The following is a 17,396-nucleotide window of genomic DNA, read 5'->3' as shown; positions in this document are numbered from 1 at the left end:
TGAAAAGTGAGGCCCTTTATTTCTCTTTTATTTTTAAGCTAAAGAATGGATTTGGCAGCTACCACCTCTATCAGTTTCCCACTTCCCATCCCCAATCCATTAACTCTCATCCAGCTACCAGTTTCCAAACAGCCACTAGGCCGTAGTTGAAACAACTTTTTGCCAAATGCATCAACTCCTGTACCAATCAACATCAGAGACTTGGCTGCGCTAACTCTGCCCGCTGGTCCAACATCCTAAGACTCCGTGGGCTTATCCCCTTGTCCTCAGGGAGTCCCACTGTTTATTCGTTTGTTCTTTTCGTCTGCGGTTCCGTCAATTAGAAATCTCTCACTTCCCTACTAATTTCCGCCAAAAGAAAACCATCAATAATTTTCTTTTGTTCCAATCCCTCGTTCGTATGAAGGAGAATCGGTGAAAGAGAGGGAGCGAAAAATGGAGAGTATCCGCGACGATTCTTTCCGCAGACTCTTCTTTGCTTCCTTCCTCCTCTTGCTTCTCACCACGAATTCCAAGGAAAACTTCCAATCTGAAGCCGCGAAACTCCCCGATGACGAAGGTAAGATTTCTACCCGGCAGGTCCTTTTTCTCTACCGATTTTTCACAATTTTTGATGCCGAGTTTATCATCTAGTTTCTTTTCACCCTCTTATTTCCTTGCGATTTCTGATTTTCTCTCGATCAAATATTACCGCTGATTATGCTAAGCGAACGATTTACGACCTGGTTTGATTCCGTGGGAATTTTCTCCGTCGTTCCTTGGACTTCTTAATCTCGTTTAGTGAGCGTCGTTAGCTAGGATTAATCATGAATCCTTCCAGGAAATCTCTAGAGGATGGATTTTTGGAAGAGCAGTGGATAGTCGGAGATCGTTCTCTCGTTTATGAGAGAAAGGGTTTGATTTCCGAGGGAAGTTTCCGATCGTCCCGTGGACGTTCTTAATCTCGCTTAGCGAGAGTCATTAACTATCAGATTAGTGATGAATCCTTCCGGGAAATCTCAGACTCAGGAGGACCGGATTTTCGAAGAGCGGAGCATGGTCGAAGATCGTTCTTTCGTTGATGAGGGGCATTTATGTAATTTTAGGTGCTCTACTACGAAACGGAAGGTAGTTTTGTCATTTAATGAGTTTGCTCCACGGCTTGGAGGGATAGTTTTGTTATTTTGGAAATGACGGTGTGCTCCCTCGCGGAGCCTCTACCTCACCGACTCTCCGTGAGGGTTTGGGTGGGAAGCAGATCAGGTCATGCTGAACATGAGCGTTTTTGCTCATGCGGACATCGTGGCCGTCTGTTTGCATTTTGGATCAATGCCACGTGGTTTTGTTGACTTTTGAGCTTTTCAAAATGCAATTCGGATGGCCACGATGTCGGCATGAGCAAAAACCCTCATGTTCAGCATGACCTGATCTGCTTCCTTTTGGGTGGACTGGAATATGTCCGAGCCGTCCGACCGCTAACCGTTCAGATTTACGAGATCTGAATAGTATATGGACTCAAGCCTTGTTTGAGTCCAAACTCCAAACCAAGTTCCGATTATGATCCAGAAGTGAGTGGGTTCCGTTCTTGATATCCGAACCCAGGCTTCGTTCTGGTACGAATCAGGATGAGGGTCGTACCAGAACCCCAAAATTCTGAGCTGGATATGGACCCGCTAACCCAGTTCAGGTGTCTCCCGTCCCATAAACTAAAGGAGACGGATACCTTATTGCAAGGTCTCCCTCGTAAAAGCATCTATGTGAACGACTGTGTGCCGTCCGTCATTGCCGCGATGGCATTTAACACTACCGACGTTGCTTTCGGGGTTGTCTTGGCGTGCCGGTCAGAATTTGGTGGTCGGTGATGACATTAATCATACTTGACGTTATCTATCAATTTGCCCATGCGTTCTTTTTTTTTTTTTTGAGAAAATTTACCCATGCCTGTTTATGCCCGTATGAGTTAGGGTGGGCAACGGACGGGGCCGTCCAATGGGCCAAGCGGACCCGGCCCATCATGCATTGGCCCGAGTTTGGGTCAAGTAATTAGGCCCAGGTCCATTAGCTACCGGGCCAAAACCTTATCCATTATACGTGGGTCGGGTTGGCCTATCAAGTCGACTGGATGGGCTTGGGCTGTTTATTAATTTTTAATAATATAAAAATTAATAAATTAATTAATTATGTAGTAATTTGATAGTTATTAGTATTTAACTAATTAGTTGCATTAATTTTATAATAAAAATATTTAATTAGGTACATAAGAAGTTAATTATTTATTATTTACGTAATTAATTGAGTTCCGACAGAGTCATGGCTGCTCTTCAAACCCAAGCCCGTTAAAAATCAGGCCAAAGTCAGTACCGTTAGTAAATGGGCTGCGCCATCTTCAAGCCAGAACAGACTTAAAATCCCAAGGGTCGAGCCAGGCCCCATCCTACGTCAGAGAGTACTTTTTGTCCTGGGTTCGTGACCGGTGACTCGTGATTGGTCACCCCTGTCCAGCCCTTTGTGGGACCCACAGTTCGAGGAGCCGCAATATTTCCGAGTAACATAAAACCAGCAGGGGAGAAAGGTTTTTTTATTGAGTGGGCTTGAAAGAAACCATGATGCTTATCGGGATTATTGTTGAGTTGGAACTGGGGCAAGCACGGTTCGTCCTTTGACGTAGGATGGGTTTCATCCTACATTAAATCAATTGTAGCCGTCCAATAAGATTGGTCTATATTCAGCTGGACGATTAAGATAGAATGCTTCAGCTGAACGGTTAGGATCTTATGCAAAAGAGCTGGATCCTGGGCAGGAAAACAAGCGGAGCTAAGCGCTTGTTCTAACTCATAAAATGGGCTCGACAAGCTGAAGATGAACAGTAGATACTCGGATTTGGCTCCTCGTATAAGCTCGTTAGGTGGTAAGAAATATATTTTATATATACTTCACATCTATTTTTTTTGTAATCCTATTTCTTCCTGCAGTAAATATCAATTAATTAACATTTTGATCATGCAAAACTAACATTACTTTAGAGAACTCTTTGGGGGGCGCTTGATTGATCTCTCAAAATTGGTCTTGGGATTCGAGGATTAGAGACACTCTTATCTGCAGTGTGGCTCATATCTTGCCTAAAATATGAGTCTCATCTCTTCATTTTGGGGGTAGAAATGAGATTCAGGTTTGTTGCAGTCTCAGCGCGGCCTCCATGCCAAATTTAATAGAGGGGCCTGAAGCCAAGGTATTCAAATACATGCTTTTTTTAGGTCATTTTTTATGCAGTAGTGCTGCATGCTTAGCTCCACTACTACTTACCATTGAAGATTGACACTGTACCCATCTTAGCTCCACTACTACTGACGCTGCATATGAAGTCTTTCTTTTTTCTGTTCTTATCTGAGAGAGTGATATAGAGATGTCACATGGCCCGTGGATGTGAGGCGAGGCACTTGTGTGAAACGGCACAATAAATACATGGCGGCACAATGAGGAAAAAATTTTGTAACGTGTCCCACATATTCTGCATGTTATACTTTCACGATTCTTGATAGTTTTGAGCTTATACCTTGCTTTGAATATTTAAGTTGAAAAATTATGTATTAATTTTAAAATGTTTTTAACAACATTAAAATTGTTTTACGTGTCATCATGATCTTCAAAAAGAGAAATTATGCATCTTACGTAGTATATTTCACGCACTTTACTGACCATGGTTCATGCTTTGAATAGTTGCTGCTCTCAAAGCGATTGCAAGCAAGTTGGGAAAGAATGATTGGGATCTTAGCGTGGACCCCTGCTCAGGGGCTGGAGGATGGATTACACAGGGCAAGGACAAAGCATATATCAACAGCGTTTCATGCAATTGCTCTTACACTGATGGGACCGTATGCCACGTAGTCAGCATGTATGCGTACTTCAATCGCTTGCGCTCCCATACACACGTCATCAGTTCGCTCATCTTTATGTCATCTCAGATCATCATTTAAATCGAGGAAATCTGACTTGTGTTCAGGATTTTTTGGCATTTCAAAAATCAACAATTGACATAATGCAAAAAAATTGTTATTTAAAAAAAACGTATTTAGATTCTTATTAAATCGACCATGCTGAATCCATCTATAGGGTCAGATTTGATCAAAACAACTAGTATCATACGATTTAAGAGGGGTATAAAGATGGGGATGACATAGGAGATAAGTGAAACTGAACTCCACACATTTACGCAATTTGTTCACCCCTGCTTTGTATTTATCATCTATTTGATCTTCTTGTATGAATCAGCATGCTGAAGACTCAAAATCTAATAGGAGTGCTGCCTGAAGAGCTGAGCTTGCTCCCCTTCCTAAAGATACTGTAAGCGATTCTTGGATTTTGATTTGTTGATACCATTACCGTGCTAGTTCCTTAACACGTGTCGGGTCTAGAAGCATATGCTTCCTGACTGATCTGGATCAGTTAGAAACAAGTTCAGACTTTAGACTTGGCTAGTTTGAATCTATTCACAATCTCAGAGTTGCAATGATGTGTACAAGGATCATAGGCTTCTTACTAACAGTGATTTGTTTTTGCCCGACAGCGATCTAACACGTAACTATCTCAATGGAACAATTCCGGCTAGTTGGGGCTCCTTGCCATTGGTTAATTTGTAAGTTCAATTATGATTTGTGCCTTCTGTATTTGCTTTTAAGCATTTAGGATGGGAACCCTTTGAATAAATCTGAAGTTGACACACTTTGTTGCAATTATTGATCATTTTCACAGCTACTACTATGCCCATACTGTCTTTCTGGTATCTTGCCTATTAAACTCAATCATAACAGTCTCCTAAAAAAGGCCCATGATATAGATTCATCCCAAAATTGGCATGCTATTTGTTGTCAGCAATACCAGCTCTTGACATGGTTGATATCATGGGCTTATCCATGGGCATAGTCAGCAACAAACGGTGTCACTCCTTTTCTGGTCTTCTATGACCATTAATTGGAGTTATGCTACCATGGAGGAACAAGCCATGACCATGCTATTACAATTACTAAGCTTGGTCCCACCTTGGTTGGTAACTGTGGATAGACATCAGACAGCCAACACCTTATTCATTAATGAGGTAAAAAATGGTGTTAGGGAATCAAGCACATTCATAATGCTTGACCACTTTAGGAAATACGTCGCTATTATTTGCACATTGTCTGATCTTGCTAACTGGTGTTGCCTAGGACCCTTTATGTGAATCGCATATCCGGACCGATCCCAAATGAGCTTGGAAATATCAGTACCCTTCAAGAGCTGTAAGTATCAATCTTTGAATCTTTCGTTGCTGGATGTAAACTGGTCGGATTGTGTAGGATCTTGGCATGGAATGGACCCTATATAACACAATCCTATTGGCTGTTTGCCCTTTTTTGGTATACTTTTCACATCAATCATTCTCGAGATGTTACTTGAGTTCAGATGTGTTTTGAATCAATGCCGAGATGTTGGTTGAATTCAGTTTTTTTCTCAGATTTGGATATGGGAGCCTAAAACCTGATTTAACACTGCCGATACGCATGGTATCGGCCCTGAATCGGCTATTTTTTAATAAATGCAAAAAAAATGCTAAAACTTAATTTTTTATTATTGTTTTCATATTATTTTAATGGTTTTAACATGTGTCACGTTATGATTGACATGTAATATTTTTTTATTTATTTTCTGGCTGATACAGAACGATTCACTTGAGTATGTATCGGCTGATACAGCTGAATCTGTGGCCCAACGATTCTGGGCCGATACAATACTGAACATTGATTTAACCCATGTTGTCAAGTTTAATTTTTGCTTGAAATAAACGAGGCCCAGTTGAAACCTGATTCAACCCATGTTGACCCATCAAGTTTTTTGCGTGAAATAAACAGGATCCAGCTGAAACCTGATACAACAAGTTAGAAAATGTTGTACTTCTTTTTACTTCCTGATTTTACACCAACTTATCAGGCTGTCGCCATAGTTAGGGGGCTGGGGCAGATCCGAACCAATACATATCAGTCCAAGAATGGGATCGTTTGTTATTGGGTCCAATTCAACAGCTGGCCCAAGTCCAGTCCAATGTTCAGGTTGGACAGATGGCTTGAGGCCTGAAGGGCTGCCCGACCTGGTGCTCGCCATTCTTTGTGATGTGATTTTCACCAACTTATCAGAGTTCGGATCGGGTGCAATCACATGTCACAAAATTTGTGCATTAAGCACCTGATTGCCCTCATCAGGCCTTAGGCCCCACAACTGGCAGGCCCTGTCCCCAAGACGGAGGGTGATCAGGTGCTTAATGCACAAATATTTTTCGCCTGATCTTTTCACGACCCCTACCAGTTGGTTTTGAACCTGCAACGTCCCAATGCACTAGATGCTCCTACCAGTAAAGCGGAGACCCCGTTGGTATTAGAATAAAAGTGGAATACTTTTGGAACAGGGATGGGATATAATAGAATATTAGCAATTTAGCCGGTTATACCCCGTTTATCCAAAGTTGGCCTTTCATGAGAAGATCCAAAGAACTCGTGTAAGCAAAGCATGTAAAGATACTTGATAATTGATGATTGATTGGAATTACTGGTTTTGTCAACAGTACAGATCTTGATCTTTTTGTGCACTCGCAATTGCAGGGTCTTGGAATCAAACAGGCTTGAGGGGCCTCTTCCTCCCGAACTTGGCAACTTAACCAGCTTAAGGAGATTGTATGTCTTATTATTCCTTTAAACTTGCCTGAATTCTTAGCAAATTTCTTTCAGAAAATTACAGTTCTAATCCTCAAGTAATCAACGTGATGCTATTTCAAGTTCTTGTCCATCTTGTTGATGAAAGGTGGACACCCATTTTACTCGTGATTCATCTTGAATATGAGAATTGGAATAAATAGCAAAGAGAAATGTCCTTATGCTGCAACAACCAACAATAAGATACCCTTAGTTACCATCGCTTAATTCATCATGCATTTGCCAAAATATTATATTTAATTGACTGCATTTTTCAGCGATGCTTTCTGTTACTCGTTGCAGGGTCCTCAACTCAAACAAGTTTACAGGAGAGTTGCCCCCAACATTTGCTAAACTGACGAACTTGTCTGACATGTAAGTGAGCCACCGACACCTGAGATAAATGACCATGCATGTGGTGTACATATCACTATGTCTTTCATGAAAGGCTAGCCTTATCATGGCCAATCTTGAAAATCAATGGCGATTATGTTCATTGACGGGACATCCATGATTTGTTTGGGGGCATCCACAATCATTTAAAACAAAGGTGGATAAACCATAAAGAACTGAACATATGGTCTTATGCATATCATTCCATCATTTAGACACTGTTTTGCCAGGATGTGCTTTTGCAAAGTCTTGGTTGCATCTCATGTGATTTGGAATCATATGATTTCAAGTCATATATTCCACCTTGTGATTTGAAATCACATGAGGTTCACTCCAAATGTGATTTCAAATCACATTTTGTTTCTCATTTTCATTTTGTGATCATGTTCGGTTAGTTGTGCAAATGAGATTCATTTTCTCATTTGCATGCAATTCCGAATCTCATGAGAGGTAATTTTTTCGTATGTGCAGACGGATGAGCGGAAGCAACATCACTGGGAAGATGCCCGACTTCATTCAGAACTGGAAACAGCTGCAAGTCTTGTACGCACCCATTTTCCAAGTTACAGTATGGATTTACAGAACTTGAGTGTCAGGCTGAGAAATGAGATGGGTGGCTTGTGACTCGACTTGGCTCGGATTGGTCAAAGTTGTTTGATCTTGTGAAATAATCTTGGCGAGCTGAGTCATGAGCTGCTCATAGGGGTTACCGAACCGAGCATGAACAAAGGGGTGCTTGGCTCTCAGAGGCTCATATATATAGTGCCGATATTTTTGGCTTAGTTCAAGATGCCGATATTATCGCGATATTTTCAGTATCACCGATATAAGCAACTGATTTTTTCATTTTTTTTCTTGGTGGAACAGTATAGTGCTTCACTTGAGCAAATACGCCTATCTGACATGCCTTGTTAAATTAATTCAGGATGATAATGGGTACATCTATGGAAGGCCCTTTACCTTCTAGCATTTCTGCCTTGGAAAATTTGGTTGATCTGTAAGTCCAACTTCCCCAGTACTTTTTGTGATATGCTTCACTTGACTGCTACATACATAACTCAGACGTAAAATGGATCAATTCCAATCCATCAAGTCCGACCAAACCAACAAATCACCTGTTAATTTTGTTTTCTTATTCTTGTATGATTTCCAGGAGAATTAGTGACTTAAAAGGATCTGGTTCTAGTTTCCCACCCCTGCAGAATTTGACAAAATTAAAAGTATTGTGAGTCTCCACTTAACACTTCCCCTGTTGCATGAACAATTCAGTGCTGAATTTTCACCGATATGCATGCGATATTGCAGGGTACTGAGGAATTGCTCAATTTCAGGCGGAATTCCATCATATATTGGGAGCATGACAAATCTGCAGATACTGTATGTTTCTTGTAATGCATAGACTTTTAGACAAGCCAGCGAAAGAACCCTCGTTTTCCCTGTAATAACTTTTAGGAATATTGATAATTTCTCATTCATATGGTCAGACTCATTGCTAAAATGATAAAAATGAGATACTTGTTTAAATGAGCTATAGTTCAAGATTGCTTTTGACTAAAAGAGTAGTGTGTGTGTGTGTGTGTGTGTGTGTGTGTAAAGCATGACCTTCCCGCAATCTAAAGTTGCCAAGTTTTGGTTGTTGTATTCCTCTGCAGGGATCTTTCATTCAACAACTTGACAGGAGAAGCTCCACAATCTTTTTCGGGCCATTCAAGCCTAAAATCTGTGTGAGTTATATACGATAATAGCAGTTTCTTGCCTTTCTTTTCATTGTGCTGCCAATAACATTTATGTAGGTTTCTTGCCTTTTAATTGTGTGAGACGAATGCATTCTTATTTATGTAGGTTTCTTAGCAACAACAAGCTGACTGGATCATTACCTAACTGGATCAATCACATTAAAAATGTGTATGTATCTCTAACCACTCATGAGTTAAATTTCCTTTCAAGCCACATCTTGAACAATCACAATTGTGATTTTGTGGGCACATTTATAGTTTTTTACAGTGGTTTAGTTCTTGTTTTTTGAGTTACTTCGTGCTTTATGCAACTTATACTGCTCTTGGATTAGATTAAATTAACTTTTCTATGATCTTGTTGTTACATATCATATGCAATAACTGACGATGTTGAAGAATTCCTATCTTATTATTTTTCTGATACAAAACTTGCAAGAAAGAACTTGTAACTGCATGAATGATGAATTTCATCATATTTTGTAAGAGAAAAGTGAAAAAATAAGAGTTCAAGTCAAGTAGCATACAGTTTCTCCACTTGAACATATTTAGTTTTTGGATACTCTCTGCCTCATTATTTGTAAATACGTGCAGACTATTCAAGTAACAGTTATAGACTTGCTTGAATGCTGTGACATGCATACTGCATACCTGTAGTTGTTTCATAATCTGCTTTATGGCAAGGGGCTACTACAGAACAGTTATTTCTCTATAGGGATTTATCAGAGAACACTTTTGGAAGTGCGAATTCAATGACAACTTGTTCACCAGGGAATTTGTAAGAATACTCACCTGCTAATGTTTGATTCCCTCATCTTTAAGTATCATTCAACTTGCATTAGGCTCTGTAACAATGTTCTACCTCTCACTGCTCCAGGGACCTCGTGTCAAGCTTCTCTTCCACAACTGACAAATCGTAAGCTCTCATTTTCCCTTTTGGTTGTGAAGTTTCAATGTGATGACCATCTTAGTTCAGCCAACACTCCACTGTTATTGTTAAAAGCTTGAAAGTAGTGGTTTCATTAAGCATTGTAAGAATCCTAACAGTGTCGGTTTTTCCTATAGACTTCCTGCATGCTTAAGAAAGGATTTCCCCTGCTCTGTTTTAGCAAAATGTAAGTATTACCAATCTGGATCATCTAAAATGTTAGCTTTGTCCCATGAATCATATTGATGATGGAATTCCTTGTGTAATGTGGCTACACTTCTTATTGACATGCTATTGGCAGATTCTTCCTTGTTTATAAATTGTGGAGGGAATGAATATACTGTTGATGGTAACAAGTATGAAGCAGACATGGAACAAACTGGGGACTCATTATACCTGTACAGTAGAAATGGCAACTGGGCCTTTACTAGTACAGGATGGTTCATGGATTATGGTAACGCCAGTTACATGCCAACCAACACAACCAGACTGTTGATGAGTGATCCAACACTATATATGACAGCACGTGCTACATCAATCACCATGACATATTATGGCCTATGCCTACAGAATGGGAAGTACAATGTCAGTCTTCACTTTGCCGAAATAATATTTACGGATGACCAAACTTTTAGTAGTCTTGGAGAACGTGCCTTTGATGTATACATCCAGGTGATTAATTTTCTTGCTACTTCAGTAAAATCTTTTTGTTGTACAAATTAAATTATCTTGATCTTTTCTCCATGTAGCATGTACCGGTATTGAAGAATTTCAACATTGAAAGTGAAACCGGTGGCCCAGGTAGGGAAGTCATTAAGAGTTTTGATGTGAATGTCACAACAAATACTCTGGAGATAAATTTCTATTGGGCAGGGAAAGGGACTCTTGTAGTTCCATCAAAAGGGGTTTACGGGCCTCTCATCTCAGCAATTTCAGTGAAACCTGGTAAGTTGTTTTACTTTAAAACTCTTCAATTTATCGCTGGCAGATATTTGTTCTTTTCTATGGGCAGGAAGATTTCTTGATAGTTACCTAGAGAAGGCTTCAAAATACCTCTTTCAACCTCATGCAAAACATTAGTATGATTAACTGTGTTTCAACTTTGAATTTATTTGCAATCTTTCTGCCAAAGATGAGCTCTATGTAATTCTTAGTGCAGCTTGGTTCCACTGCTTTACTTTAGAAAGGGGCGCCTTTTGTAGGTGCCTGTTTAAATTTAAATGCCACCAACTATGGGGAAATAGTACTATTGCAACATCTAAATGGATAAATACTGTCTCGATTTTCCAATCCCAAAACAGTCTTGGGATATTATCCTCTAATGCATGTATCTTTTGATTTCTTGCAGATTTCATTCCAATTAACTATGATAAACATGGACGCAAGATCTCCACTGCAATCATAAGTGTGATTGTCATTGCTAGCTGTATTATCATCTTCGTAGTTTTGGTGATCGTTTGGTGGAAGGTCCGACATGGAGGCAAAGATCCACTGTATGAAGGTGCAAAACAATCGAGTTTAATGTTATTGAAATAGCTGTGATAAGATTCATGAGGACCAGTAATTAAATAAATTTCAACATTTTCATTATATACATTATAAGCCGGCTGTGAAATTTTAACTGCACTTAAGACTCAAAATGTCCTTCAGTCAGTTTATCCAATAGTAATTTGGAATACACTAGATCTATGCAACTGCAACTGCTGAATCACTTGGAAACTGTGAAGTCTATCTGAATAATTACTTCCAAGTCCTACTGACAATTTGTTGACCTAAAAGCATTGCCCAATCTCCTACTCAAGCATCTAAATTTTATGGTTAAAGCTCACTGGTGCTTTTTCTTTTTCTTCACAGAAATTAAAGTCCTTAAGCAAGAAAAGGCTTATTTCAGCTTCAAACGGATAAAAGCAGCCACTATGAACTTTGACCCTGTGAACAAGATTGGAGAAGGTGGATTTGGACCAGTTTACAAGGTATAACATTCTAACATCATGAGATTGTAGTGTGCGTTGTTTTCACACTGGATGCTTTATCATGAAGTATTCATTTTCCAAGTTTTCTATTGCTTTGCAAATTTGAATCTTTTCATGTAAGATGTTTTCTCACCAAAACAAACATTTACTAGTTGTTGCATTTTAGAAATGAACTACGAAGCATGTTTTGTGCAGTCTACAACTCCACATTGTAAGATGAATAGAATTTAGCTTGAGAGGAGGTTGAGCTGTAGCTAATGGGCCACGAGGCCCACAACACAATCCTTCTTTTAGTTTTTTGAAAGAAAATTAGCCATAACACAGTCAATCCTATACTTGATGCTTCTTTTTTTCCCAGATCGATTACAGAAAAATTCATTTGTGCATTTCATTTAATATCTTATTTTGTTGACATTATGTTCGGCAATCATTTGTGTGTGTGTGTGTTCGTGTGTGTGTTCGTGTGAATATAGTTGCTACAATTGATTGTAGGTACAGTGGACACAGTATCGCTATAAAAGTTGTTTTGTTTAGGGATTGACCCTTCATCGATACGTTTCCTGCCATGGATTTTTCAACCACTGGGAACCCTGCTCTGGGTTTGGAATCCAGTGATCCAAAATGACAATGCCTGCTGAATGGACCACTTAGATCAAATCTATGGGTCAGATTTACTTTAAAAAAAACTAAAAAAATGAGATTTGTAAGTGGTGTACGTATAAACAATTGTAGCAAATCTATTCCTTATATGTATATGTGTGTGTGTGTGCGTGTGTGTTGATGATCCTCTTCAGCACCAGCATTCCTTGTTTGCTTCCTTTTTAATGTTTTGTGCTTCTCATGGAAGCAGGGCACACTACCAGATGGCAGGATAATTGCAGTTAAGCAGCTTTCATCAAGATCAAGACAAGGGAATCGAGAATTCTTGAATGAGATAAGCATGATATCTGCCTTACAACACCCAAATCTCGTGAAGTTACTCGGCTGTTGTACTGAGGGCAACCAATTGATGCTAATATATGAATACATGGAAAATAACTCCCTTGCACGAGCCCTCTTTGGTAAGATTTTGTAATGAATGTGACAGGAGCTTATATAATTACAGAATCTGGATACATCCTTGTACCATTCCATGGGAGCTATCTTCATCTTAAAGATGGGTAATCCATGGTACAAAGGTGTCCTGTGAAATGATTTGGTACAGGGCTCAGACTCATGCTTGGAAATTCTGTGATTTATAGGTCCAACTGAACATAATTTAAAACTGTCTTGGCGAAAAAGGTGCAAGATTTGCATTGGGATAGCGAAAGGCTTAGTTTATCTTCATGAAGAATCCACACTGAAGATTGTTCACAGAGATATCAAGGCTACAAATGTTCTTCTTGATAAACACCTTAATGCTAAAATATCTGACTTTGGTTTAGCAAAGCTTGATGAAGGGGATAATACACACATCAGCACTCGAATAGCTGGGACTATGTGAGTCACCATTTAAGTGCTTTTCCCTTTTCTCTTCTCTCTCAATACAATGTGAACAAGGTTTCGAACATGGCTTCTTTTTGGTTTCTTCTTTCAAGGAACTATATGATGCAAATAGTGGCTTAATGTGTTCTTATCTTAATGACATTTTTTATTGTTTCTTCAAAAAGTGTACATCATAGATTTGGACAAATTAGAGACCACATGGCACAATGTGGATTTGTGCTTTTCAAATTGAAAAAAAATGGAGGTACTTGAACCTCAATATGTTGCAGAAATTTTCCTTTTATTTGTCTTTAATGTAATATTACTAGAAACATTCAATAAAACATTTAATGGATTCAGTAGCATATTTGTAGTTCCGTGGAAAATATAGCATGTCACACAAGTACATACTATATAATATGTGATTTTCTTTTTAATAAAATTTCTTGAAACCACTGTCACCAATATCAGCGATATTTTGAAAATATCACGAGAAATACCCAATATTTTAAGGTAGCCGATATTAGAAAACAAAATATTGTGATATTATCATGATAATATCATGACATTTTGGGAAAAACACTTTTTAGATTTTAAAACCTTTAAAACATGTTTCTTTATATTATTTTCTTAGCTTTTTTGTTGTCATTTATATTTTTGTTCAATTTTTTAAACTCCGGAGATTTTTCAACTTTGAAAATCTCTCTGAGAAATATCCTGGCCAAGATAATACCTTGAATGATATAGGTGACTATGCGTGAAACACCACCAAGATGAAATTGCTTTTTAGGTAAGGTTGTTGGTTTTGTTCTGTAATATTCTAATTGAAGCATTTGATATATATTCTAGGTAAGGTTGTAATATTCTGTAATCTCCTCTATCGTCTTTGCAATTTATGAGTGTTTAATATGATTGTGATTCCAACAGAGGATATATGGCTCCTGAGTATGCCACGAGGGGATACTTAACACCAAAGGCAGATGTTTACAGCTTTGGAGTTGTAATGCTGGAAATTGTGAGCGGTCAAAGCAATGCAAATGCCTTGCCAGGGGAGGATTTTGCTTTTCTTCTGGATAGGGTATATCTTTTCCCACTTATTCTTTCATTATTAGACATGACTCCTTAGGTAAATTAATTAAACAAACTATTGATGAAATTACCATTAAGCTCTGCACAGTAGGAGAGCAATCTTTGCTTCTTGCTTGCTGCTTTTCTTTTTGAAGTTCATTTTAGTTCAGTCACTCCCACAAGACAATTCTTTGGTTCATGCTAGATGTGGCTATCACATCATGAACAATATCATGCATATTCTTTTACATAATTCAATTGTCTTTGATGTGCTAGCAGCTTCATCTTGTATCCCTACCAGTCTCTCAAGCATGTGGAAGCATCACGGTTGTTCTCTTTCATATATTTTGTTCAGTTTGTAAAATCTGATTGCCCCGTTTAATGAAGTCTGTTTTATCTTTAGTTTGTAACATCTCCTGCTTGACTTTGGTATCAAGTGTAAGATTACAAACTGATTGATGCTGAAACCCAAATATGTGGCCACGTTGGCATAGGTAAAGGTCAAAGCTTAATTGAGCTCTGTTGATTCATGAAGAAGAAAGGGCTCATCCACCTTTTGTTTGTTCCTCACTTTTTCTCTTTTATTTGAACCAAGATGCATGGAATTGTTGACCAGGTAACATGTTTTTCTAACCAAAAATAGCCTTCTTCATAATCATATCTCTTTCCACCTACTAGAGTATCTTAAGTTCTTAACCCTACAAATTAGAAGAGAGCAGATCAAGTAAAACCTTTTATGTAAAACTGATGCATAGAGTTGATACCGGTCTTGTGCAATGGGATGCACTCATCGTGTCTTATTTTGGTGTCTTACAATAATCTCACAAACCGGCACTTTACCTGATCCATTCTCAAATAGAAGGCCTAGAAAGACATCTCTTTCCACCTAAATGTCATAAAAAAAAGTTATCTACCTAATGTAAAGTGGTTACTTCTTCCTAGTTGAATAGGTCTCATTATAAGATTGTCCTCTTAATCCAAACTGGAGGAAGGTATTGATATTCTAGTCAGGTGTTATTGGTTCCATTGTAGAGCTTTGTTTTCAATTGTCTGTAGACAAAGAGGAGTAATTCAGTTATCTTGTCAATATTTTGTTTTAACAGAATGTGGATGAAAAGGATGTGAAATACTGACTGCTGCTGTATGATCCTTCATCAGGCTTATGTTCTACAAGAGAAGGGGCAACTCTTGGAAATGGTGGATCCAATCCTAGGGTCAGACTTCTCAAAGGATGAGGCCTTGAGGATCCTCACTGTGGCTCTTTTGTGTACCAGCACTTCTCCAAGTCTTAGGCCTACGATGTCTATGATTGTAGATATCCTTGAAGGGAGAATCAAGGTCGAAGAAAGTACTACTTTGAGTGGCACCATGAGTGGGCATTCTCTGAGAAGCAACCAGAAGTCGAATTATCTCTCTCAGGACATGGTAACTCAGTCTGAGATATCCAGTGTGCCTAGTGGTGATGAGCGCTCACCATGGACAGACTCATCACAGTCAGTTGCCAGTAGAGGGAAAGACAGTTACCTATCAGCAATGTCTACAAGTTAGAAGAGTATGTATTATGTGCCATATTAATTGAACTTTTTTTCAATGCAATCTAGAGCAAAGTTTTGCATTTCCAAGAGGTCCACGACATTACCACATTCAGAATTTTCTCTCTCTTTCTCTAATTGGCTACCTACACCCTATGTGACTGATATTTCCAAAAATATTGTGAAAGATAACATTTTATTAATCATTTTAAACGTTTGAGTCTCAGTAATTTGAAAATATTGAGATGTCAAGGTTTAAATGAGAATATCATGATATTATTGCGGTATTTGATTACTTAATTTTTTTTAGTAAAGTTTCTAAATAAAGTTCATTTTTATTTTCATGGACTTTGTTTTCTAATCATTTTCTGTATTTTATTTATATTTTTTTATCTAAGCTGGCAACTAACCTAGGCAGGATTGGAACCCAACACCGCTCTGTGATAGTGAGAACATAACCATCCAACTATCTCATTCGACCCCAATATTTTTTTACGCATTTAAATTTATATGATCTTTTTGATAAAAAGACTAGAAATAAAAGCTTTAAAATCTCATGAAAAGTTCACGGCTGAAGAATTGCTGCTTTAAGTGTTTATCACCATTCCTGCTCTCTCTCTCTCTCTCTCCAGTTGTCTTCAAATCACATAATTTCAAGATCTTTACAGAATTTGTCTCTACAATTTCAAGAGTTTTAGAACACAAATTCATAAATTTTAATTTAAACTTCCAAAGAGACCTGAAATGGAGATTCCATATTCAACACAAAATGAGGAAAACACATTACCGGGCATTAATTGAAGTTATGTTCCTTGTGACTGCTATGAGTCTGAATCTGATTACAATACCCTGAACTAGGGGTGGGCATCGGGCCCGGCCCAGGACTGCTTAGAGTTTGGTCCATCGGATTTTAAGTGCAACCCGGCCCTGAGATGGCCCAGCTCATTTATTAATGGGCAGTGTTTTGGCCTGATTCATAATGGGCTCGGGTTTGGAGAGCAGCCCATGACCTGGCCCATTGGCCCGATAGACCAATGCTCAGCGGGTCGGTACATCCTAGCCCAAACTCATTTGTAGGTTATTTCAAATGAAGTTCATAAATCAATTCCTATAATACCAAAAAAAATTAAATAAAAGATTAATGCACTCAACTAATTATTTTTCTATTTCCTCCATAATAATCTATACTAAGTAGCTAAATAGTAATAGTTACCAAGTTACTATGCAATTAACTATTAAAAATTAAATTAGGTAGCTCTAACTATGATTAAGATCATTGAGGAGATTCACGGCATATTTATGCAAATTTTCTCATGCTCACACAAATATGTTGTGAACTTTCAAATATAGTTAAAATCAAACTAAGGAAATTCACATGATATTTATGTGGGTTTGCCGACCTTCACACAAATACCTTGCAGACCTACCAAAGATTAAAATCAATGAAAGGGGTTTTACATGATATTTGTGTGGACCTAGTGTCATTCGCACAAATATCTTGCGAATTTCTAAAAGATTAAGATCAAACAAAAGATATTCACATAATATTTATATGGACCTTTCGACATTCGCATAAAATATCTTGATATCTTATAATCACATGATTTGAT

General features: G+C 38.3%; 1 protein-coding gene across 1 annotated transcript; it reads left to right on the top strand.

Annotated features, from left to right (window-relative positions):
- Positions 1–327: 327 nt before the first annotated feature.
- Positions 328–16,082, top strand: LOC149819770 (putative leucine-rich repeat receptor-like serine/threonine-protein kinase At3g14840). The gene is made up of 24 exons (XM_089982352.1): positions 328–559; positions 3,697–3,871; positions 4,249–4,320; positions 4,544–4,612; positions 5,181–5,252; positions 6,606–6,677; positions 6,999–7,070; positions 7,560–7,631; positions 8,014–8,085; positions 8,242–8,313; positions 8,394–8,465; positions 8,741–8,812; positions 8,931–8,993; positions 9,537–9,599; positions 9,699–9,737; positions 9,887–9,936; positions 10,051–10,421; positions 10,499–10,694; positions 11,098–11,250; positions 11,604–11,722; positions 12,573–12,783; positions 12,964–13,201; positions 14,114–14,264; positions 15,413–16,082. Exons 1-24 carry the CDS (start codon positions 436–438, stop codon positions 15,800–15,802), a joined length of 3,060 nt encoding a protein of 1,019 aa, XP_089838478.1. The 5' UTR covers positions 328–435; the 3' UTR covers positions 15,803–16,082.
- The last annotated feature ends 1,314 nt before the right edge of the window (positions 16,083–17,396 follow it).

This window comes from Nuphar pumila, chromosome 12, assembly GCF_984573655.1.
Source record: "Nuphar pumila chromosome 12, dmNupPumi1.hap1.1, whole genome shotgun sequence".
Classification (NCBI taxonomy): Eukaryota; Viridiplantae; Streptophyta; class Magnoliopsida; order Nymphaeales; family Nymphaeaceae; genus Nuphar; species Nuphar pumila.
This window is presented reverse-complemented; position numbering and strand designations above follow the sequence as displayed.

What these genes read in the sequence shown, in the direction of transcription:
- LOC149819770 (XM_089982352.1), top strand. Translation starts at nt 436, where the DNA reads ATGGAGAGTATCCGCGACGATTCTTTCCGCAGACTCTTCTTTGCTTCC. An exon ending in ATCAGTACCCTTCAAGAGCT is followed by an intron (nt 5,253 to 6,605) that starts GTAAGTATCAAT and finishes TCGCAATTGCAG; the next exon opens with GGTCTTGGAATCAAACAGGC. An exon ending in CCTTTGATGTATACATCCAG is followed by an intron (nt 10,422 to 10,498) that starts GTGATTAATTTT and finishes TTCTCCATGTAG; the next exon opens with CATGTACCGGTATTGAAGAA.